Source organism: Sminthopsis crassicaudata, chromosome 1 (assembly GCF_048593235.1).
Source record: "Sminthopsis crassicaudata isolate SCR6 chromosome 1, ASM4859323v1, whole genome shotgun sequence".
NCBI classification, from domain to species: Eukaryota; Metazoa; Chordata; class Mammalia; order Dasyuromorphia; family Dasyuridae; genus Sminthopsis; species Sminthopsis crassicaudata.
In genome coordinates, this window is record NC_133617.1 from 85,134,024 (window position 1) to 85,159,734 (window position 25,711).

At 34.6% G+C, this 25,711-nt stretch overlaps 1 protein-coding gene across 2 annotated transcripts in view; it reads left to right on the forward strand.

The window, feature by feature from the left end:
• The window catches only part of AGO2 (argonaute RISC catalytic component 2), a 134,964-nt gene that overhangs the window by 70,682 nt on the left and 38,571 nt on the right, over positions 1 to 25,711 (forward strand). The window contains exons 3-4 of one of the 2 annotated variants that reach the window (XM_074264727.1): positions 5,197 to 5,317; positions 21,880 to 22,061. In XM_074264727.1, the coding sequence (XP_074120828.1) occupies positions 5,197 to 5,317; positions 21,880 to 22,061 (303 nt within the window). Of the gene's footprint in view, positions 1 to 5,196; positions 5,318 to 21,876; positions 22,062 to 25,711 lie in introns of both variants that reach the window. The other variant, XM_074264722.1, reaches the window with a different exon arrangement.

Consider the following 25,711-nt stretch of genomic DNA (forward strand, 5'->3'; position numbering starts at 1 on the left):
CAAATTTTAAGATCAACTTTGTGCAAATGACTCCCAGATTTATCTATTTTCCCAGTCTCTTTCCTCAGCTCTTATCCTATATCACCAACTGCCTTTCAAAATAGATGTATGATACTCTTAAGGTTATCCTTTCTTTAATTTTGGAAGTTGGTGATGTATGTCTTGTATTAGTATAGATACTCCTGGTTCTGTCAACAAATCTGCTTGGCTCGACCGTTTGTTTGATATTTCTCTGTTAGCATTTTGTTGGCTGAGTTTATGTGTATATCACTCATGGAGGGTCTTTTGATTACACTCTTAGATCTTAGCTATTTCATAGACTCCTTCCTGTGCGGTTAACACATGGTAAACCACTTCCAGTTGTGTTTGACAAATCAATGTTGTATACCTGGTAGCTGCTTTTATTCTTGCTCAGTGAAGTGATCATATCTGTTTGTTGTATAAATATTTCTGTAGGATTTTTTAATCTGTTATATGCTCTCTGAATGTCCATTTATACTCTTTTGGGGGGATAAGAAAGTAGTAATCTTTTTACAGCTACTATAGAATGTTGGATTTTATGTTTCATAAATGTTATGGTTTTTGTTGTTGTTGGGAGATTTTCCAAATCAGTTATGTTTATTTTATAATACTGTAAATGTACATTTTTATTATTGTTTTTATATTTAGTGTGCCTGGGGAAGAATGAAAAGTTAAGACAACAAGAGTCAAGGTTAGAAATCAAATCAAAGAATCAAGTCAGAACTCAAAGAATTAATTGAAAGCAATGGCTATTTGCTTTCATAAGGTCTTTACTGCCTGCAGTCTTGGCACCAAGGAAACTATTTGGGACCTGACAAGTATGTGTAAATATGTGTTTTCCAAACACATATGACTTCAATATTTTAATTATTCCCACACTTCTAATGGTTGCAAAGATCTCAATGTTCACAAAATCTCAAGAGGCCATCTTTGCACTATACAGCATAACTGGTCAAAATCATTCAGCCTTCATCCCATTGTAAGTATATAGGGCAGCTGGGCAGTATACAGGGAAACTTTAAATAACACTTGCCTTTTAAAGTGTCATGTATATTGAAAAGAAATGAAGGTAAACTACCATATAAGCTACTCTGAATTGAATAGAAGTGGGATGGTCATAGGCATGGAAGACAGAAGAAAGTGATTTGAATCTTTCCTGAAGTTCAACTCAAAATATCACAGGATAACTGTGAATCTGTAAAGAAATTATTGTCTCACTATTATTTTATTAATATTTTTATTATTGGGGCAGCTAGGTGGCTCAGTGGGTAGAGCATCAGCCCTGAAGTCAGGAGGACCCGAGTTCAAATCTGGTCTCAGACACTTAATACTTCCTAGCTGTGTGAGCCTGGGCAAGTCACTTAACCCCAGCCTGGGGGGGAGGGGGGAGAAATATATATATAATATTAATATTTTTGTTATTTTGATGAGGCAATTAGGGTTAAGTGTCTTACCCAGCATCACACAAGTGTAAGTGTTCTGACTTCAGAGTTGGTGCAACTAACTAACTGTCCCTGTCTCACTATTATTAACATTAGTGGGTTTTTTTCTTCTGTCCTATTCTTTTCAAAGTATGTTCCCCGCCATCACCATTACCCAGGCGGTCATCATTTGTAATGAAGTAGAACAGAGAGGCAGTAATTCAACAAAAACAACCAATCTATTCCCTGAGTCTTACAATATGTATAGTCTTTGGGGTAAAATACTTGATTTTCATTCCTTTGATAATATACATTTATAAAACCAGTGTCTCTCAAAGCTTAAAAAGAGATCAATTGTAAATAGCCCTAAACTGGCTGTCACTCTTCAAACATCATCCTCCACTCCCTAATTCTCACCCCAAACAACTGAACTCAGCTAGTGTAGCAACTTTAAAGATGCCCAATACTTACTATGCTCTCTAGACTGTTTGTTCCTTAAGTAACAAACTAACTTCCATCTTTTCCTTTGTTGCTCCCTGTACCTTCTTGCCCTCTGATAACAGTTTCTGCAGCCACATTTTCTAGAAACGATTGTGGTTTTACTTACATTTCCTATAATCATTGGATATGGTGGCAGAGATAGGAGCTTTTTCCTCCCCGTTCCCATTCCAAGTTCTCCCTTTACCACTATCATTTTATAATCTAACCTCCTTTGAAGTTCCTTTAGTGCATATTGATCAAATGAGATAATTTGTCAAATACTTAGCATATTGACTGACACAGAAGGTGCTATATAACTGCTTATTTCCTCCCCCTACCTCTTTTCTCCCAATCAGATTTTTAGTGACTATTGTCTAATAACCACCTTTTTCCTTCTTTAACAAGCTCCGTTTTTGGTTTACTGTCTTTCTTTTCTCCTCAACTCTTGCCCTCATACAAGGATTGCATTATTCAAATCCACAAATCCATAAGATAGGGAAAGAAGATACCCTAAGCTCCCAGTTTTTCAGCTCACTCATTTCTCATGACCTATTCCTCTACCTTACCTTAGTTACACAGAATGGTCATACCTTTAATCGTTTCACCACCCACAAATGCTTCACTTCCAATGTTTATGAACTTCAAAAGTCCCTTATCTGATCACAGTCTGTTATAATTTCCTGCCTTGCAACCCCAAACTTAGTTCATTATCCTCACCATGATCTTCTTATCCTTTAACATCTTAATTTTTTCTTAAGTTAACATGCTACACTAACTATACTCTTCCCTTTCTTCCAAACTTACTCTTTTGTACTCTTCTCTTTAATCCTTTGCCCTTTTATCCTTTTGGCAATCTTGTCCTGCCAGTCTTTAGCCTTAGATTATTTTAACCATCCTTGTTTTTCATTCCTATTGATGTGCTATTGAATGAAGCTGGAGAAAACCATGAAACCATGTAAGTTTATGTTAAATAGCTTCACTTGGGCTCTCACTGAACTGTGGCAATGCTTTTATATTTCCTTAAATGATTCACTATTCCACTCACCACAGAAGCTTTTCTAAATCTTTTTAGCCCTCTTCATGCCTTTCCCTGCCTCCCCTATCCTTTTAGCTGAAAATCATGCAACTTATTTCCTTGAAAAAAAATTGAGATCATTTGCCAAGAACTCCATCTTCTTTCCTCCTTATCTCATATCACACAGAAGCCTTTCACTATTATCTTTTCTTTCACCCATCTCACATAATGAGTTGGCCCTTCTTGCCAAGGCAATCCACTCTACTGTGATCCCATTTGGTTCTGTCGTTTCCAGTACATTGACCCCTCTTTCATCTCTTATTAATTTTTAGTCTCTTCCTTTCTCGTAGCTGTTTCCTACTACTACTAAACATCCTGAAAAAACCTTCATTTGATCCCTCCACTGCTCCCCCCATTATCATTCTATATCTCTTGTGTTCTTCAGAAGTTTGACCTTATCATCTGCCCCCATTCTCTCCTTATCTTCAGTCTCCCATCTACTGTCTCCTTCCCTGCAGCCTACAAACAAGTCCATGATTCCTTTCCCCTCAGGAAATGATTACCTTTAATGTCATCCTAATACTCTTTTCCTTAAGCTAACCTTAAGAAGTCTGTGTATAAAAGGTGCTTCTACTTCCTTTTCCTGAACTCTTTGTGGTCTTATTTCTAAATTCATCATTCATTCAAATGAAATTGATTTCCCCAGAGTTAGCAGTAATCTCTTAGTTGCCTCAGTCCCCATCTTTCTTAACCTCTCTGTATCTTTTGGCAATATTCATCATCCTTTTCTCCTTAATGTTCTTTATGAGACCTTATCATCTGCTCCTTTCTCCTAGTTTTCTGATTACTCTTTCTTAGTCTCCTTCACCAATTGTTGAATCAAAGATCCACTTGTGATAATCAGGGACACCCACCATTGTCTTTTGATGTCCATCAAGGCTCTGTCTTGGATACTCTTCTCCCTCTCTACTATTTCATTACTAAATTACTAAAATTACTAAATTTTAACTTAATGATTATTTAAAATGAAAATTTAATTTTAATGAAATTACTAAAATTTCATTAGTTTGCATAAACTTGATAATCATCTCTAGGCAAATGATTTTTAGATCTAATTTTCCAACTTTATTTACCCTCTCTGTTGACCTGCAATCTTGCATCTCCTTCTGTTTATCCATCATGAACTGGATAATCCATAGACATCTTAAAATCATTATGTCTAAAATTGAACTCATTTCTCCGCTCTCCCTCCCCCAACTCCTCTTTCCTTGTTTTATTTTCAAGGGTACCATCATCTTCCCAGTAACCTAGACTAGCAACCTAGGGGTTATCCTAAATCACATATTTACAATTTGCTGCTAACTAGTATTGATTTTACTTTCATAATATGTCTGTCACAATCTTTCTGCCTTCTCTGTTCTAACAATGCCATCACCCTGGTATAATCTCTCATCATCTGCCTGGACTATTGAAATAGCCTGCTGTTAGTATGCCTTCCACAGATTTGTCCCTCATTACAGTCCATTCTTTACTCAGCTATCAAATTGATCTTCCTAAAATGTATTTTTCACCACACCACTCCCTTCCTCATTCAACTCCACTGCCTTTCAGTTAGCTCTAGGATCAGATATGAAATTCTCTGTTTTGTTTTTAATGCTTTCATAATCTTCATAAACCCCCAGTCTTTTTATAACCTCTCTATACTACAAACCAGTGAAATTAATCTTTTTGTTATTTCCCCCAAGAAGATACTCCATCATCCAACCCTAGGCATTTTCCTTGCATGGAATGCAGTTCCTTGCATTTTTACTTCCTGGGCTCTCTGAATATTTTCAATACTCAGCTAAAGTCTCATCTTCTACAAGTAGCCTTTTCCTCAATCCTCCATAGTCTAAGTTCCTTCCCTCTTGGATTAATGCCAGTTTTTTCTATATATTTCTTGCTTATACATAGTTATTGCATATTGACTTCTCCACTAAACTGTGAGCTTTTTGAAAGTAGGAATCATGTATCTGCCTTTTTATGTATCCACAGTGCTTAGCACAATACATGGTGCATGATTGATGCTGACTAAATATTTGTTGACTGACTGGCATTAAAACAGTATAGCTGAATTTATCAAAGTTGTTGAATTAAAAAAAAATTAATAGTTTAAAATTGTTCCTACAAGAAACTGTTACTTTATTTTGCTTTTGGAATTGAGATACATGGTGCTCATATTCTTATTGACATTTTACCTAAATTTTCTTTTTGTTTCAGAGAAATAGTGGAGCATATGGTCCAGCACTTTAAAACACAGATCTTTGGGGATCGTAAACCAGTATTTGATGGAAGAAAAAACCTCTATACAGCAATGCCTCTTCCCATTGGGAGGGATAAAGTAAGTTTTCTTAAAAGTGAGTTTTAGATAAATTGTCATAAAGTTGTAGATGAATATGTAGATAAAATGTCATAAAATGACATTATGAAATCAATCAATCAATAGGCATTTATTAAGTTTCTCCTATGTGCTGGCACTGTATTAAGCACTGGGAATGCAAAAAGAGGCAAAAGACTTCCTTGTCTGTAAGGAGATCATGAAATGAAAATATATTTTGAAGAAGGAGTGGATTAATTGTTAATATTCTCAGTAGAATGTATGATTTTTAGCTCTGTGTTCTTTGCTAGTGATGTTGATAAATTTTCATAAAAATTCCTCCATTCTTGATCTCATAAATTTATATTATGCTATATATTATTCCTTATCCCATTCTTGATTAAACACATGAGATGTTTCAGCTGTAGGGATCAACACTACAGGTTCTCCTTTATATTTGAGTTAGCTTCTTTAAGGTAGGGCTTGGTCTTATTTGCAGAGTTTTTCATATGTTTTTCTTAATTATCAGCCAGTGAGCTCACTTGAATTGCATTGAGATTGATGTGATTGATTGTGATGTGATGTGTTGCATTGATGTGCATTTATAGGTAGAGAGAAGATGAAAGTATGGTTTAGGATGACATCTAGGAGCTCCTCCCAGATCTCCCCATTTGAAGAGAGCAGCCACCTAATAATGATTTTTCAATCAGCTGTTCTTTCCTAGACTCCATAATTTACACCTTTTTAAATCATTTTTCCAGGAGTTCTTCATACTATGTACCAGTTATCCTTTCCCGCTCCATTTTCAGCTTTTTATTAAGTGTTGTCTTCCCCCATCAGATTGATTATAAACTATTTGAGGGCAGTGATCAACTTATTTTTTTCTTTGTATCATTAATGTTCAGCACAGTGTCTGGCACTGACAGGTGTTTAAAAAGTGTTTGTTGACTGGCTCTGATTGACTCTACCTCATCATGTTATCATGAGAGAAGCTTTTAAAAATTGTAAACTGCTATCAAATCAACAAGCATTTATTCAGCACCTACTATTCACCAAGCACTGTGGTAAATGCTAGAATATCAATAAAAAGGCAAAAACAGTCCTACTTTTAGGAAACTCACAATCTGACCCTATATAAAATATGAGTTGTTATTTATAGGCTGGTACTATCTTGAAAGAATAGATAAAAATTCCAGAGGAGGAACCAAGTGACCCACAATATATTTCTAGGCTATATGGAAAACACTTATAAAGAATAATTTAATTTTTTAATTAAATTAATTTTTACAAAAGTTTTATGCATAGGTAATTTTCCAGCATTGACAGTTACAAGACCTTTTGTTTCAACTTTTCCCCTCCTTCCCCCCAACCCTTCTCCCAAGATAGCAGGTTGACCAATACATGTTAAATATGTTAAAGTATAAGTTAAATACAATATATGTATACATGTCCATACAGTTATTTTGCTATACAAAAAGAATCGGACTTTGAAACAGTGTACAATTAGCCTGTGAAGGAAATCATAAATGTAGGCCGACAAAAATAGAGGGATTGGGAATTCCATGTAGTGGTTCATAGTCATCTCCCAGAGTTCTTTCACTGGGTATAGCTGGTTCAGTTCATTACTGCTCTATTGGAACTGATTTGGTTCATCTCATTGTTGGAGAGGGTCACATCCATAAGAATTGATCATCATACAGTATCGTTGTTGAAGTATATAATGATCTCCTGGTCCTGCTCATTTCACTCAGCATCAGTTCATGTAAGTCTCTCCAGGTCTTTCTTAATCATCCTGTTGGTCATTTCCTACAGAATAATAATATTCCATAATATTCGTGTATCACAATTTATTCAGCCATTCTCTAATTGATGGGCATCCACTCAGTTTCCAGTTTCTGGCCCCTACAAAGAGGACTGCCACAAACATTCTTGCACATATAGGTCTCTTTCCCTTCTTTAAGATCTCTTTGGGATATAAGCCCAATAGTAATGCTGCTGGATCAAAGGGTATTCACAGTTTGATAAGTCTTTGAGCATAGTTCCAAATTGCTCTCCAGAATGGCTGCATGTATTCACAATTCCACCAACAATGCATCAGTGTCCCAATTTTCCCACATCCCCTTCAACTTTCTGCATTATCTTTCCCTGTCGTCCTAGCCAATCTGACAGGTGTGTAGTAGTATCTCAGAGTTGTCTTAATTTGCATTTCTCTGACTAATAATGACTTGAAGCATCTTTTCATATGAGCGGAAATAGTTTCAATTTCTTCATCTGAGAATTGTCTGTTCATATCCTTTGACCATTTATCAACTGGAGAATGGTTTGATTTCTTATAAATTAGAGTCAATTCTCTGTATATTTTAGAAATGAAGCCTTTATCAGAACCTTTGAGTATAAAAATGTTTTCCCAGTTTATTACTTCCCTTCTAATTTTGTTTGTACAAAATCTTTTTAATTTGATATAATCAAATTTTTCTATTTTGTGATCAATAATGACCTCTAATTGTTCTTTGATCATAAATTCCTTCCTTTTCCACAGGTCTGAGAGGTAAACTATGCTATGCTCTTCCAATTTATTTATAATCTCATTCATACAGAACAATTTAAATGTAATATATTTGTTAATATTCTTTTAGGAGGGGAGAGACAGTATAGACAGTCGAGGCTGGGGACTATAATTGGTTTCTAGTATCCACAGACATGTGGTTACTAGGGCACAGGACAACTAGGAACCATAGAGTTGGTATATTGGTGAGAGTAGTAATAATGTATTTGACTTCCAATTAATTCCAAGTAACATTGATAAGTGCTATCTCTATGACTGTTGGTATCACTCTTACTGTATTTACTTCCATTACCTCTTAAGATGAACATTTTCTAATCTTTAAATGGCTACAGAAATGGGAGTTGCTTTTTTTTCTGGAGTTTACACTGAAGAATGGACATGGTGAGCTAGATATAGGAGAGACCAAATGATTCATATGCATAGAAATCAAGCCAAATATATCTTAGATTGACTTTTCTCAAATAGGTTATATGAGTTTAGATGGTAGGATTGAAGATTTAGTTTGAAGAAAATATGTTAGCATAATTAGTTAAAATTCCTAATGAATATTTATGCTACACAAAAAGGAAATCTGTTTCATAGTACTGATTTACAAGCAAATATATAGTACTCCTTTCATTTATAATATGACACTCACTTCCATAAAATTTCTGTGCTTGGATCAGAGTTTCTCCTGATATATTGGGAAAATTTTTAAGATGCCTTGATCATAGCATCATCCTGCTAGAGTATCAGAAGGAAACAAGAAGAGCCTCCCCCAAGAGAATATCTAGCCCATTTCAATTTCCTCCCCTACCAAGTTTTGTCTGCTCAACTCTGTTTCTCTCTGCTTCTCTGACATAATTCTGGTTGAACTAATTGACAGCAGTTGTGGGAGTATCTTATCAGCCTTTACTTGTAACCCACAGAGAGATTCACCAAGGGCCTGTGTGGATTATGGTTGTTGTTCCTTTTCAGTTGGTGTGATATAAACAATTGGATTTGAACAAATAATAAATTAAGCTTTTTTATTATTTAAAAGCTTGTCAAAGATCTGATTGCAATAGATACAGACTAGTCTCTCAAAACTATGGAAGCATTACGTAGTATTTCCCAAGTTAGAGGAAATTAAACTATTAAAAATTCTCTACCATGAATTACTCTGCCTTCTGCAGCCTTAGTGTGTTTACTGATACAGGTTTCAAATCAGTTAAGTGACTCAGTCTGAGTCTGTGTTTGTGTCTGCCAGCTCCTTTACCCCCTGAGTACATTTCTGTTAAATCAGTCTGTCCTGTCCTTGCTTAGCAACAAATTTAAAGGAGTGTATATCATCTCTTATAAAGGGCCTTTTATTTTGGGCCATTTAAGGAACTGTTATCCAAATTTATAAGAAAATAATATTTGATTGCTTCTAATACATAATGTAAAAGTATGTATCATCTTTATGTCTTTGAGCAGTACCTATGTTTGCTCTCAGATGTATATCACTCCTAAGATGATCCCATTTTAAAGATCCAAAGTTTTAATTCTAGCCATCTCAGATCTGAAGCTTGTAACCTTGTAAATTTACCCTAAAGGGATGCTGAATTAGATTTGAGGAGGGAGTTTTGAGGACTTAGATGCCTCTACATTTTAGAATAAGTGGTTTCCTTTGTACTCATATGTTTTGTTTTTGTTTTGTTTTTTGGCTGAGGCAATTGGGGTTAAGTGACTTGCCCAGGGTCACACAGCTAGAAAGTGTTAGGTATCTGAGATCATATTTGAACTAAGGCCTTCCTGGCTTCCAGCTGGTGCTCTATCTACTGTGCCATCCAGCTGCCCTCTCTTATATATATATATGATATGCATATACAAATTCAATATTCAATTTTTAAAAAAATCTTTATTCTGGGATCTTCATAGCTATCTTCCTTGTTTGAAATCTTCCTGCTGACTTCCCTTTCTTTGGCTCAAAGCGTCCCTGCTTTTGAGGCCTTTCCTTTAAATTTCTTTCCATTTTCATTATATAGATTTTTTTGGGGGGATAAATTTTTTTAAAACAAATTTTAATTAAATTGCAGAGGCTGGTGTTTTTTTTTTTTTTTTTTTAACCTTTCTTTGTATCCCCACTACTTAGCAAAGTTCCTTGTGTTTTGGCATATAGTGATCAAAAAGGACCAAAATGACATAATTATATTAGGGTCCAGATACATTGTGTCCAGCTATGACTAATACAAACTCAAAGCTCTGTCTACCACATATTGGACACAAATAGTCCATATGAACTTTCAAAATGGAGATGGCTCTAAATTTGCACATCTCACATTTCTTTAGAGCTACTGCAATTCTGCTTTACTTCTAAAGCATAGCACCTTCTATGAGGCTGGCACAGTATATTGGGCAATCCTGTGATAGTGTCACAGTCAGTACTAAAGGCCTTCAGAAATATTCTGACAGTGTTCTTGTACCATTTCTTCTGACTTCCATGTGAACTCTTGCCTTGTAAGTTTTCCATAAAAATAGTCTTATAGGCAAACATGTATTTGGCAATTGAGCAGCATGACCAGCCCATTAGTGTTGTGTTCTCTGCAATAGAGTTTGAAGGCTTGGAAGTTCAGCTCAAGAAAGGACCTCAGTGTATAGTATCTTATCTTTTCAAGTGATTTTTAGAATCTTCCTAAACAATTCAAATGGAAGCAATTTAGTTTCCTGGAATGATGCTAGTATACTGTCTGGGTTTCACAAACCTAGAACAAAGAGGTCAGCACAATGGCTCTGTGGACCTTCAGTTTCATAGGCAGTCTGATATTTCTTTCCACACTTTCCTTTGAAGCCTCCCAAACACTGAGGTAGCTCTGGCAATGTATGTGTCAACTTCATCATGTACATATACATCCCTGAAAAGCGTACTGACAAGGTAAGTGAACTTAATCCATGGTATTCAACATTTCTCCATTTGCTGTAGCTAATGGTACCACCTATGGATGATGTGGTAGCTGGTGGAAAACCTCTGTTTTCTTGTTGTTGATGTGAGACTAAAATTAGCATTTTATTACAATTAGTACAATGCATAAGGTCATGAGAAGCAGAGAAATCATCTATTTTCTTTTGCATCTCAGTCTCAGAGGCTTCAATGAGTACACAATCATGTATACTATCATCTGGGAACCAAAAAAAAAAAATCATCTACCAGCTCTCCCTCCACTTTAGTCTTGGCTTATAGCCTTTTCAAGTTAAATAATTTATTTTCAGTGGGGTAGCTGACCTTTATGCCATTTTCATCCTCGTTGAAGGCATCTGACAATATTGATGAAACCATCATGCTTAATAAAAAAAAAAATGTGAGCAAATACATACAATCCTGCTTTATCCATCAGTGACTGGGAAAGTGAGAGAACATCATCATTTATCCAAAACCCATGCAAACATGTCATCATGGAACTGGCATGTAATACAAATGAACTTCTCTGGACAATCAAATTCTACCTTGCTCTCGGCCATAAGCTCTCATGATTGACATTATCAAAGGCCAAGGAAAGTTTTGTGCAGATCTCTGTTCTGCTCCTGGCCTTTCTCCTGGAGTTTTTGGGCAGCAAACATGATATGAATTGCTTTTCAGATCTTTCTGAGTCATGCTGATTCTCAGGTAGATGAACATCTTTGAAGTGGAAGATCAGTCTATTAAAGAGAATTCTGGCAAGACTCTTGCCAGAATGACTAAGAGAGATAATCCCTCCTGTGATTATCACAGGACAACCTATTTCCCTTTTCTTTATAGAGATGAGATAATGGAAGCTTCCTTGAAATTCTGGGGAAAGCCTTCTCTTGTCATTTAACCTGTAAGACTTCAGTCAACTTTTGTATGAGCAAGGAATCCCTTTCCTTGTAACTCTCAGCTAGAATAGAATCAACTGCAAGCACTTTGCCATATAAGAGAAGCCTAATGATATGCAAAAATTCTTCCTTAGGAAGTCTGGCTATAGAGCAATTGACTTTAACCTGTGGTATATTTTCATTGGCTTCAGCATCGATTGGTGACAGTCAGTTGAAAACAGTGTGAGAATGTCAACCTGTCTCTCCAGGATTATGTCCTTATCAGTAATCAATGTGGCTCTATCAGCATTGAGTAATGGAAATGAACCATAGGTCATCAGCTTCTGAATTTCTCCATCATTTTCATCAAACCAATCTTGATGTTTGTAAGTGTTCTGGTTCAGATGAGTAAATGTGATACTGTATACCAAATCTCTGAGGGCTGCCTAGTTCTTTTAAGCTCCACTGTTAACAACTGTTCAGTTTTCCCTCCAAGTTAGCAAGAAAATGTTCACAAGCCTCACTCTGACCTGACATTAAATCTTCTAGTGGTCATCTTGCCTTGGGGCCCCTATTTTTCTTGAATGTGAATATTTAGCTTGCAGAGGATAAGTCTATGATTGGTCCAACACACTCTGTACTACACATTGCCTTTGTCATTTTTCTACCCTTGTCAGTTTCTTCTTAAAATAACATAGACTTGTAAATGCTTACATTTTTTTGTGAAGGACATCCACATAGTTTTATTGTGTTTAGGTAAATAGAAGATAATGTTGGTAGTGAGAAGATCATGAGATGCACAAGTCTTCAGCAGGAAGTTGCTATTTCTGACTCCATTCCTCTCAAGGACTGCCCGCCATGGCTGGGCTACTCAAGCATAAAGTCACCTGGAATTAAAAACTTGTCCTCTTTTTGCACACTGAAGATAAGGGTCTCTAAACCCTTCTTTTTTCTTCATAAAATTTTTATTTAATCTTATCAGGATTTGTTACAATGGGAGCATATACTTTGATAATGGTGGTGTTTAATTTCCCTGCAAGTAACAATCACATCATGAAACTGTCATTCATTCATTTGGGGACATGTTGTTATTCCTCTTTCTACAAGCTTGTTGACTAAATTAGATTTGTTTGCAAAATTTATACTAGCTTCACAGTGCTCCCCAACACTGTAGCCATTGCTGAAAATTGTGTATCCAGCTCCAGTTATGATATATTGGCCTTCATTTGCCAGCCTTGTTTCATTCAGGGCTGCTATTTAGATGTAGTAGCTGCTGAGTTCTCTCAAACAAGAGCTGTTTATCTCTCAGGTCTACTGAATTCCTTATTGTCTGTAAGTGTGAGCACATTCCATGTACCAATGATGATTTGAACCAACTTTGCAAAAGTTTTTGTACGTGTGTGTGTGTTTCTTTCAACATAGGATATCATCCTTATTTGCCTGCTATGTTAAGCAGAACTGGATTGGATGGAGAAGACACTTTTTAGGGTTCATTTTTCTAGCCCCTTCTTTGCATCAGTGGAAGATGAGCAGTGCAGTCTTTAAAAAAGGTATCCATAGGGTTGCCAAATCCACTGCTACTTCAGTCCAGTGACCTGACCTTAGACTTAGGCTGCCTTGGAAGGATTTGTGATTACAGTTCCCAATGCATTCATACCTGCTGTTTTGTGACAAGATTTTGAAATTGGTACAAGTGGTAAAATAGTATGAATGAATGTTTGACTCAAACCTAAATTGTATTTAATTGAGGCAAAGTTGCATGACATCATCAGCTTTACTCTTTCTCCTGCAGTCTTTAAAGTCCAATGGCAACAGGAAGTCAAGGCAACTGGTAATGGCTTGCAATGCAGTAGATAATCTTGGAATCTTCAATGTTTAACCGAGCTCTAAACATTTCAGAGTGCTTCTTCTACCTTCATGATTTGTGGAAAAAATTATTTTCACTTGCTTGGGGTAGACATCTCTTCATCACTCCCAACTCACTGATTTTTCAGATCCATCAGTTATCCTTAACCTGCTGAAACAGTTTACTGAGCTGTGGCCACTGTGCATGCTATGGCTTCTTGGAGCCATAGGTGAGGATTGGAAACCCCTTCAACAACCCTCACATCAGAGAGATTCTAATCTCCCTTGAGACCTCAATTTTTGTTGATTTGACTTAAACAAAACTGGAAGAGACCTTAGTGATCTTTTAATTCAACCTTCTCATTTAGTAAAGAGGGAACTGAGGCCCAGACAGACTTAAAAGAAAATTATTTCCTCTGTCACAGACCAGATGTTTTTCTGTGTATAATTCAGCCTCTATTTACTTCAGATTGTTTCCATTGGAGAAGACTTAAGTCCTCTTCCTGAGTTCAAATCTGGCTCAAGACAGTTACTTGCTGGGTGATCCTGTTGGGTGATCATTTAATCCTGTTTGCCTCGATTCTGCATCTATAAAATTGCAAATCTCTAGTATCTTTGCCGAGAAAACTCCAAATGGGCTTATAAGAGGCTGACACAGCTGAAATGACTGAACAATAATACTCTTTGTTTTAGTTACTAAATTCCTAGAAAAAGTTATCTGTGGTTCATTATCCTATCACTGACCTGAACCTTCTCTCTGGTTTCTGAAAATAAAGTCTAAAATATATCAAAGAGAACAGAAAGGAAGTTGAAAAGGAAAGAGAAACAGGAAAGTTTTGAAAGTAACTTGCAGAATTATATACTTCTAAAGAAAGTAATAGTTATTAAGGGGAGAAAATTTCATATCAAATTTTGTTTTTATATAATCAGAAGTAATTGTGTGTGTATGTGTACATGTGTTAAAGAATAAAATAAAAATATTTCCCAAGGAAAAGAAAACAAAGATGCCTTTTACTTAAAAGAAAAACATTTTATGAATAATTTATTTTTTAAAATACAGTGAAATTTTTATAGTTATTCATTGCCAGGTGTTTTGTTATATGGAATGAAATCTGATAAAACTGTTTTATTCAAATTCTGCAGCTTAAAGTCAATAACTCTAAATTAGCAAAAGATCTTAAATCTAGAGCTGGAAAGGACTATGAAAATTACCCTCTCATTTTCACATCCAGAAGGGTTAAGTGATTTGGCTAAGATCATACAGACAACGAGTGGCAATGTCAAAATTTGCAACTAATTTTTATGATTCCAAATGTGGTACTTTTGTTTTTTACCATGCTGCCTTTCATTTCATTTGGGTAGCTAGATAGTACTGTGCATAGATTTCAAAACCTGAAGTCAAAAGGAATCTGAGTTACCATCTTAATTCAGATACTGACTTTGGGCAAATCATTTCACATCTTTCAGCTTCAGTTTCTTTATCATAAAGCAGTGAGGATAATAACAGCACTCACCTTAAAGGACATTTATGAGGATTAAATGAGAATATATATTTTAAGTTCTTTACAAATCTTAAAGCACTAAATAAATGCTAGTAGCTATTGTTATTATTATTATTAATACCGTCACATTTAATTCAAGTATTTATTTCTCTTATCCAAATTCTATATGAATAGTATGTGGCAGAGCTGGGATTTGAACTCAGCTTTCTTGTCTCCAAATATCCCATTGTAACCTATTGTTTCTCAAGCCCCTATATAAATACATATCAGTTGATTCATCTACTGTATGACATTTGAGTTAGGTAAGGAATTAAACAAACATAACTAGAAGGAAGGGGAAAAAAAAAAACACAGGCAAGAAGTCTCAAGATCTCTTCTGACCATACTTTGACTAATCTTTATTAAATACTTTTGAGAATTCATTGTCAATATATGCATGTTTATTATACGCCCTATTACATAATAAGAATTTACGCAGTTTTAAACTTTATATATTTTACAAAATACATAGATTTAGAAAATTTTGCTTTTGTAAAGCTAATAGTAAGAGCATTTTAGGTATTTTTTAAAATATATAAATTTAACACAATTTGGAAGATTTTTACATGGGTTAGAAAATTATAAAGTTTATGAGATATGTTATCTATTAAGCCCTTGATATCTATGTGACTCTGAGCAAGTCATTTTCCTCATCTGTAAAATGAGGGTCATAATAGCACCTACCTCTCAGATTTATGATTATTAAATTCTATGGGCTTTATATGTCACTTCATTTATGATAACAAAAGCTCAGTTTCTTAATGTTATTCTACTCATAATGGCTTCATATTATCATTAGTTAATGTGTCAAGACCAATAATATTCTCAGAGCAAGGTTCATTGTTAACAGTTGTGGCTGTAAATAATTGTGAGTTTTTTGCTAGCTTATTATCTGATCAAAACTTTTTTTCTTTTTTTTTTTTCCTTTTTACATAAAGCTGACAAAAGAGCTCATGGGTCAATTGTCAACTCGGCCATTTTCTTGTTATTCACCTGTGCCTGTATTATTAACAATATTCTTAATTTATGATTTCTTTGCAAGAATGTTTTTAGGCCTCTTGTCTTTTATAAGAGTTATTTTAGTTAAAATTATATAATGCAACTCATAATCCATTAAATTCTTCAAATGTGAGCTACAATATATCAAAATATCCAAAAAGAAAATTGAATGAGAGAGCTATCATCCCTTCTCTGTTGGTATGGAAATCTCACTTTTTTTCCCAGGATATTTTGTATATCATAAGTTACATACATATAATATACTATGTGAAAGTTTCATTGTCAGTCTGCATAGTAAATATTTATATATTTTAACTTATGATTTTTAGATAAATTAGTTATACTTTTAATATTTTTTTCTTGCTCCTTCATTGATTTCTTTTCTACTCTGAAGTGTGTATACATTATATTGGAGAATATTAGGTAAATGAAAGTTGCATAGGTAGGTTAAGTTGAAGACAAATTATGAAGGACTTTGAATTGTTAGGCAAAAGAATTTCATTAATGTCTTCCCTCATTTGGAAATAGTTTAAGATAAGCAGGATTCACTTGTGAATTTCATTATATTTCATTTTTTTCTCAATTAAACTAAATTAATTCTTATAATCATAGATTTAGAAATGAAAGGACTTCTAAGGTTATGCAATCCACTTTATTTGAGGAAACCGAGGCTCATGATTTATTTGTTTCAAGGTCATACAAATAATAAGTAGCAAAACTGAGTTTTGAATCAAGGTACTCTTGACTATAAATCCAATGGTCATTCAATGGTACCACATTAACTCTTGAAATTATTATCCTTGATGACATGATGGTATACTTAGAGAACCCCAAAGACTCTGCTAAAAAGCTATTAGAAATAATTCAGAATTTTAGCAAAGTCGCAGGATACAAAATAAATCCACATAAATCCTCAGCATTTTTATACATTAACAACACAATCCAACAGCAAGAGATACAAAGAGAAATTCCATTCAAAATAACAGTCGATAGTATCAAATATTTGGGAATATATCTACCAAAGGAGAGTCAGGAATTATATGAGCAAAATTACAAAACACTTGCCACAAAAATAAAGTCAGATTTAAATCATTGGAAAGACATTCAATGTTCTTGGATAGGCCGAGCGAATATAATAAAGATGACAATACTCCCCAAACTAATCTATTTATTTAGTGCTATACCAATCAGACTCCCAAGAAACTATTTTAATGACCTAGAAAAAATAACAACAAAATTCATATGGAAGAATAAAAGGTCGAGAATTGCAAGGGAACTAATGAAAAAAAAGTCAGAGGAAGGTGGTCTAAGTGTACCTGATTTAAAGCTATATTATAAAGCAACCGTCACCAAAACCATTTGGTATTGGCTAAGAAATAGACTAGTTGATCAGTGGCATAGGTTAGGTTCCCAGGACAAGATAGTGAATAAAAATAGCAATCTAATCTTTGACAAACCCAAAGATCCCAAATTTTGGGATAAGAATTCATTATTTGACAAAAACTGCTGGGAAAACTGGAAATTAGTATGGCAGAAACTAGGCATGGACCCACATTTAACACCACATACTAAGATTAGATCAAAATGGGTCCAAGATTTAGGCATAAAGAACGAAATCATAAATAAATTGGAGGAACAGGGGATGGTTTACCTCTCAGACTTGTGGAGGAGGAAGGAGTTTGTGTCCAAGGGAGAACTAGAGACCATTATTGATCACAAAATAGAACATTTTGATTACACCAAATTAAAAAGTTTCTGCACAAACAAAACTAATGCAAACAAGATTAGAAGGGAAGTAACAAATTGGGAAAAAATTTTTACAGTTAAAGGTTCTGATAAAGGTCTCATCTCCAAAATATACAGAGAATTGACTTTAATTTATAAGAAATCAAGCCATTCTCCAATTGATAAATGGTCAAAGGATATGAACAGACAATTTTCAGATGATGAAATTAAAACTATTTCCACTCATATGAAAGAGTGTTCCAAATCACTATTGATCAGAGAAATGCAAATTAAGACAACTCTGAGGTATCATTACACACCTGTCAGATTGGCTAAGATGACAGGAACAAATAACGATGAATGTTGGAGGGGCTGTGGGAAAACTGGGACACTGATGCATTGTTGGTGGAGTTGTGAAAGAATCCAACCATTCTGGCGAGCAATCTGGAATTATGCCCAAAAAGTTATCAAAATGTGCATACCCTTTGACCCAGCCATACTACTACTGGGCTTATACCCCAAGGAACTACTAGAGAAGGGAAAGGGTCCTGTATGTGCCAAAATGTTTGTGGCAGCCCTTTTCATAGTGGCTAGAAGCTGGAAGATGAATGGATGTCCATCAATTGGAGAATGGTTGGGTAAACTATGGTATATGAATGTTATGGAATATTATTGTTCTATAAGAAATGACCAACAGGAGAAATACAGAGAGGCTTGGAGAGACTTACATCAACTGATGCTGAGTGAAACGAGCAGAACCAGAAGATCATTATACACTTCAACAATGATACTGTACGAGGATGTATGCTGATGGAAGTGGATTTCTTCAACATAGAGAAGAGCTAATCCAATTCCAATTGATTAATGATGGACAGAACCAGCTACATCCAGAAAAGGAACACTGGGAAATGAATGTAAACTGTTATTTTTACCTTCTGAATCCAATTCTACCTGTGCAACAAAAAATTCGGTTCTACACACATATATTGTATCTAAATTATACTGTAATATATTTAACATATATAAGACTGCTTGCCATCTGGGGGAGGGGGTTGGGGGAGGAAGGGAAAAAATCTGAATAGAAGTAAGTGCAAGGGATAATGTTGTAAAAAATTACCCATGCATATGTACTATCAAAAAATGTTATAATTATAAAATAAAAAATTTAAAATATAAAAAAAAAAAAAAAAAAAAAGAAATTATTATCCTTGAATTTTTCCTATGTGAGGCTTATAAGTTAGATTTACTGAGTTAATTTTTCAATCACTGTCCATACAACTGGATAGGGATCACAGAACACAATTTGAAGATATCTATGTCCTCTTAAATCTAAAATATTTGGGACTTATTTTCTTTTGGATATCTATCCTAGCAAAAGGAAGATCGCTTCAGATATCAAAATCAGGCAAAAGCTTCCTGTTTGTTGGTTGTTACATTTCATTTGCAGATTTGAGGTTTATAAAATCTTCCCAAACAGGAAATCCTAAATTAATTAAAAATCAACCACAGAATTAACTCTGCCCTGCATTTTCGTGTTCCAGAGGGCTTAAAACAGCACTATTTAGATAAAGAGTGTGCCAGTTGTTCCTGGAAAAGTTTAAATAAAAAATGAGTCAGTGTATTTTTCAAAAGCTTCCCCTTAGTCCACCTTTAAAGAGATGCAGGAATCTAGCAGTTCTACTACTAGGCCTGTATCCCAAAGAGATAAAAGAAAGAAAGAAAGAAGGCAGAGAGGGAGGGAAGAAAAGGAAAGCAAAGGAGGAAAGGTCCTATTTGTATAAAAATATTTAGAGCAGATCATTTTGTAGTGGCAGTTAATTGAAAATTGAAGGGATGCCCATTTGGGATGACTGTGAACAAGTTGGTTGTAAAGGAACATTACTGTGCTATGAGAAAAGATGAGCAGGATGATTTCAGAAAAAGCCTTCAAGGACTTATGAATCAATTCAAAGTGAAGTTGGATGAGAAGAACATTTTATATATAAGTAACAGCAGTACTACACAGTGATTAACTGTGAATAACTTAGCTAATCTTAGTAATGCAATGATCCAATACAGTTCCAAAAAATTCATGATGAAAAATGGTAATAGCCTCCAGAGAACTTTTTTTGTGGATTTTTGTGTGGCTTTTATTTACTTTTATCTTTGGGTCTGTGTTTTATTTCACAACATGACTAATATGGTAATATATTCTGCATGATTGAACATGTATAATCTATGCTACATTGCCTACTGTCTCAGGGAGGAGGAGGTGATGGAGGGAGAGAAAAAAATTGGAAATAATTTTTTAAAAAATGAATGTTAAATAGGAACAACAAGATTATGTGATGATTATCTCTGATGGAGGCTCTTTCCAACTATGAGATGATTCAGGCCAATTTCATTAGACTCATAATAGAGAGAGCCATCTGCATCCAGAGAGGACTGTGGGGACTGAATGTAGATTATAACATAATATTTTCATCTTTTTTGTTGTTGTTTGTTTGCTTTTTTTTTTTTTTTTTTTTTTTGGGTGCCTTTTTATTCATCAGCATACTCTTGAAGGGACTCAGAAATCCCTTTAAGGGAAATACTATCCATGGACTCTGTTTAACAACCTCCTTATAAGCCTCAGATAATTCCATGGCTACTAGGCTCAAATTTTCTTGTCACATTCTGACAATTCCCTTTTACATTTTGTTAAAAATATATTACCTTGAACTTGGAATTTCCTCAATTGTTTTCTCTGCATATCTGAACCTTATCTAGCCTGTATCTAAGGCAATGGGATATGGAAGAAAGAGTAATGTATTTGTAATATGGACACTGGTTGGGTAGATCATGGAAATACTAGAAATGTGTTATACATTTATTTAACAAATCATCTAAACCTCAGTCTGTTGACAGGATTAAGGTAGCAATTCATAATGGTTAAGTTTTGTTTTGAATGACTAAAACAATTTGAAAACAGTTTTGTTTGAATGACTAAACTCTTATGTTCTCAGAACTTTGCTTTTCTCATTTTCAAATAAGGTGTTAACACTTCTACAACATGCCTCTCTGAATGACTGTCGGATTATAGTTTATATTGAACAATTAAGCAATACAGTGGATAGCAGTGAATTAAGTATTGGAATTGGCATGACTTGAGTTCAAATCCTTCTTCAGATAATATCCAAATGTCTGAACCACTTAGCTCTTAGCCTCATTTTCTTGATTTCTTGATCTTTAAATAAGGATAGTTATAGCTTCTTTGAGGACCAATGATATATATATATATCTCATTTTGCAAACCTCAGAATTGTATATGAATGAGATTAGGTGCATAATATATTTTGTGAATTGTAAAGCACTATATATAAGCATTTTCTTTTTTCTTTTTTTTTTTTTTTCCTGAGGCTGGGGTTAAGTGACTTGCCCAGGGTCACACAGCTAGAAAGTGTTAAGTGTCGGAGGGCAGATTTGAACTCCTGAATTCAAGGCTGGTGCTCTATCCACTGCACCACCTAGCTGCCCCCAGATAAGCATTTTCAAATTCATATATTAACTTAGAAAACCTCAAATTAATGTTTTTTATTGTACTTTTGATTTTTTGTTAAATATATCTCAATCATATTTTAAGCTAGTTCTTGCTCACTCAGGTAGCATATATGGGCTCTGTATTTTATATCTTGGTGATAGATGATTGTGCTATTGTGATTATTAAACTTCTTTAAGCATAGTCCCTGACACTTCGTAGACACTTAATAAATGCTTGTTGACCTTTCCTGATATGTGTAAGTCACATTTGTCTCTTCCTTCCTTGGAAGTTAGAGGTGGAAAGTTTTATTTTCTCCCCTTAAGGTTTCAGAAGAAAGTAGTGTCTTATATCATAATAAATGCTGTTCAGATCTCCATTTTGGTATATGATCATTATCTCCAGGTGTTTGTGTATAGGCTGTTTTCCCACGATCCTGGTCATTTTTAAAAAATTATGTCCCAAAAGCTCAGTACAGTGTCAAGAAGACCTTTCATGATCACTTGGGAAAGATTTATTCAGTTGAACTCAATTACCTTAATTCTGGATTCAGACCCAGAGTGCTTCTTATAGTACATCTGCAACTACCACCCCTATTTTGAAATGGAAAGAATCATCTTGTTTGTTTTTATTATTGTTGCAGGTGGAGTTGGAGGTCACATTGCCTGGAGAAGGAAAAGACCGGATATTTAAGGTGGCCATAAAATGGATGTCATGTGTCAGTCTCCAGGCTTTGCATGATGCCCTCTCCGGTCGCCTGCCTAGTGTCCCTTTTGAAACCATTCAGGCATTGGACGTAGTGATGAGACATTTGCCATCCATGAGGTAAGAAGACTTAGTGTGACTTTGTATATTAACTAGTTTTTCAGCACCTGAAGAAATTCATTTCCAAACTACATTATTGCTCAAGAATTAAAAAAACAAAACAAAACTGAATGGAATTATAAATTACATCAAATTTTCACTTATCTAATTTAACTACTCAGGATACCTTAATTCATTCCAACAATTAAAATCAGAGAGCTCTACCATGTGAAAATTCTTGTTTTCTTATACCTCTTTGAATATTCAAAAAGGTACTTTTTAGGAATTCAGGGATTACTCTTTCATACAGACATCTACAAACATAGAAAAATAATTGTCATTGTGACACCCTCCTTTTGCATGTGCATGTGCATGCATATAGAGCAAATACTGAAATGCAAGTAAGTGACAATAGATAGCCCTGGATGTGACTCAAGATGATAAACAATCTGACACTTCTGCATGTATAAAGGATGGTGGTTTTTTTCTGATTTTTTTTTCCCCCTCTATATTCTGTTCTTCTTTTGGTTTAATAGATTGTTGGCAGATGGTCTTGGTGTCTTTGCTTCAGGAAGGGTAACCATGATTTTGACAAGTATGATGCATCTAAGACACACATTCAAAGCTGATATCAAAAGCTTTAAGCTTTTTATTATGCTGTGAAAAATTTTCATATGAAAGTGACTGTCACCACACAGCAGTATAAGTCATGATTAGGACTGATACTGTCATGAAGGCCTGACATAATCTTAAAATACAAGACTGCTTTACATAAAACTTTTCTACCCCAAAAAATGATAAATTGAAGGATTTAAGTTCAAATGCAGCCTGGTCCTGATTAGTGCAAACAATGAATCAGTGAATAAAGTGATCAAATTTATATGACATTTCCATTAATATGAATTCTAGTCATATATCTCACTCTTTGGGGCTTCATTGCACTTTTAAACACTTTCACAGCACTTTTCATGATTTCATTTGCAATTCACTGGGATAGGTACTACAGATATTATCCCCATTTTATTGATGAAGACACAGAGGTTAAAAGAGTATCAGAGAAAGAATTCAAACAGGTCTTCCTTATTCAAAGCCTATGCTATACTCATTCTTCAACAGATAATAAAAACCTGAAACTACATGTGGATAGCCTTATTTGGGTTATCTGTTTTTGTTTGGTTTTTGGTTTTAGTTTTGGGTTTTTTTTAGGTCAGTAGAGTGGCAAAGTAGCAAAAAAAAAAAAAAAAAACAACCCTGAATTTTGGAGTCAGAAATTCTTGGCCTATTTCCCAACTTTAATACTTAATATCTTTGTGATGGACATAATACATAATACCTTTAGTTCCTTATTTTCTTTATCAATCAAAAAAGGGAGATGAACAGTATAAGGGACTAAAATCCCTTTTTTCCATAAATCTTACTTCTTTTCTTCCTTAATTGAATTTGGACTCTAATTCATCCTTCCCTTTTTCTCCTTCTCCATTGTCTTCTATTATATTTATACAAATATATATACAAAGCATATATACAAATGCTTAATGGTGTGGGATCTAAGTTTTAGTGGCTTGTATGCAGTACAAGTGTGTTAAGTTAGAGTGAGCTGCCCCAGTAAAGTCCTCAATGATTGGAGGTCTCTAAATAAAGGGAGATTTAAGAGGGGAGCCATTCTTGGCTTTGAGTTGATCTCTGATCTCCAGCACTTTTCACTATTCAATGATTTAGACAGTGCTATGTAGAAACTGGCTCAGAAGAGACAATTTGTTATAATTTGGAATTCACAAATGGTTACAAATCAGAGTTTTATTGATTCATTGTTTTGTTAATTTCTAGGAGTAAAAAAGTAATGAGAAAATGATAATAATGCAGATTAAACTTGAAAGTGTGTTGCAATTTTTTTTTTAAATTTTTAATTAAAGATTTTTTTTAATTTACAAAGCATATGCATGGGTGATTTTTCCAACATTGACCCTTGCATAAACTTTTGTTGTAAATTTTCCTCTTCCCCCTACCCCCTCCCCATCTGGTAGGTAGTCCAATACATGTTAAACATGTTGAAATACATGTAAGATCCAATATGGTTATACAAATTTATACAGTTTTCTTGTTGCACATGAAAAATCAGATCAAGAAGGAAGAAAAAGAAAAACCTGGGGTGGAAAAAATGTAAACAAATTATAACAGAGTAAGAATGCTGTTTTGTTCCACACACTGTTCCCATGGTTCTCTTTCTGGGTTTAGATGGTTCTCTTCATCACTGCACAAGTGGAACTGGTTTGAATCATCTCATTGTTGAAGAGAGCCATGTCTGTCAGAATTGATCCTCATATAATCTTGTTATTGCCATGTATAATGATCTCCTGGTTCTGCTCATTTCACTTTATATCAGTTCATGTAGGTCTCTCCAAACCTGTCTGAAATCATCCTGCTGGTCATTTCTTACAGAGCAATAGTATTCCATAGCATTCATATACCATAATTTATTCAGCCATTCTCCAATTGATGGGCATCCACTCATTTTCCAGTTTCTTGCCACAACAAAGAAGGCTGCCACAAACATTTTGGCACATGCGGCTCTCCCTCCTTTAAGATCACTTTTGGATATAAACCCAGAAACACTGTTAGATTAAAGGGTATGCATAGTTTGATAACTTTTTGAGCATGTTCCAAAGTACTCTCCAGAATGATTTGGATCCATTTACAGTTCTACCAACAATGTGTCAGTGTCCCAGTTTTCCCACTTCCCCTCTAATATTTATCATTATCTTTTCCTGTCATCTTAGACAATCAGAGATGTATGTAATGGTACCTCAGATTTGTCTTAATTTGAATTTCTCTGATCAATAGTGATATAGAGCACCTTTTCATGTGATGACAAATGGTTTTAATTTCTTTATCTGAAAATTTTCTGTTTATATCCTTTGACCATTTATCAATTGGAAAATGCTTGAATTCTTATAAATTTGAGTCAATTCTCTATATATTTTAGAAATGAACCTTTATCAGATCCTTTGGATGTAAAAATGTTTTCCCAAATTTATTGCTTCCCTTCTAATCTTGTCTGCATTAGTTTTGTTTGTACAAAACCTTTTTAATTTAATATAATCAAAATAATCTATTTTATGTTCAATAATGATCTCTAGTTCTTCTTTGGTCACAAATTTCTTCTTCCTCCACAAATCTGAGAGGTAAACTATCCTGTGTTCTTTTAATTTGTTTATAATATCATTCTTTATGTCTAGATCATGAACCCATTTTGATCTTATCTTCATATATAGTATCATTTGTGGGTCTATGCCTAGTTTCTGCCATACTAGTTTCCAATTTTCCCAGCAGCTTTTGTCAAGTAGTGAATTCTTATCCCAAAAGGTGGGGCCTTAAGGTTTGTCAAATACTAGATTGCTATAGTCATTGGCTATTTTGTTCTATGAACCTATCACTGATCAATTAGTCTTATTTTTTAGCCAGAGTCAAATGGTTTTGATGACTGCTGCTTTATTTTATTTTATTTTATTCATTTTTCCAAATTATCCCCTCCCTCTTTCCGTTCCCTCCCCCCGATGACAGGCAATCCCATACATTTTACATATGTTACAATATAACCTAGATACAATATATGTGTGTAAATACCATTTTCTTGTTGCACATTAAGTATTAGCTTCCGAAGGTATAAGTAA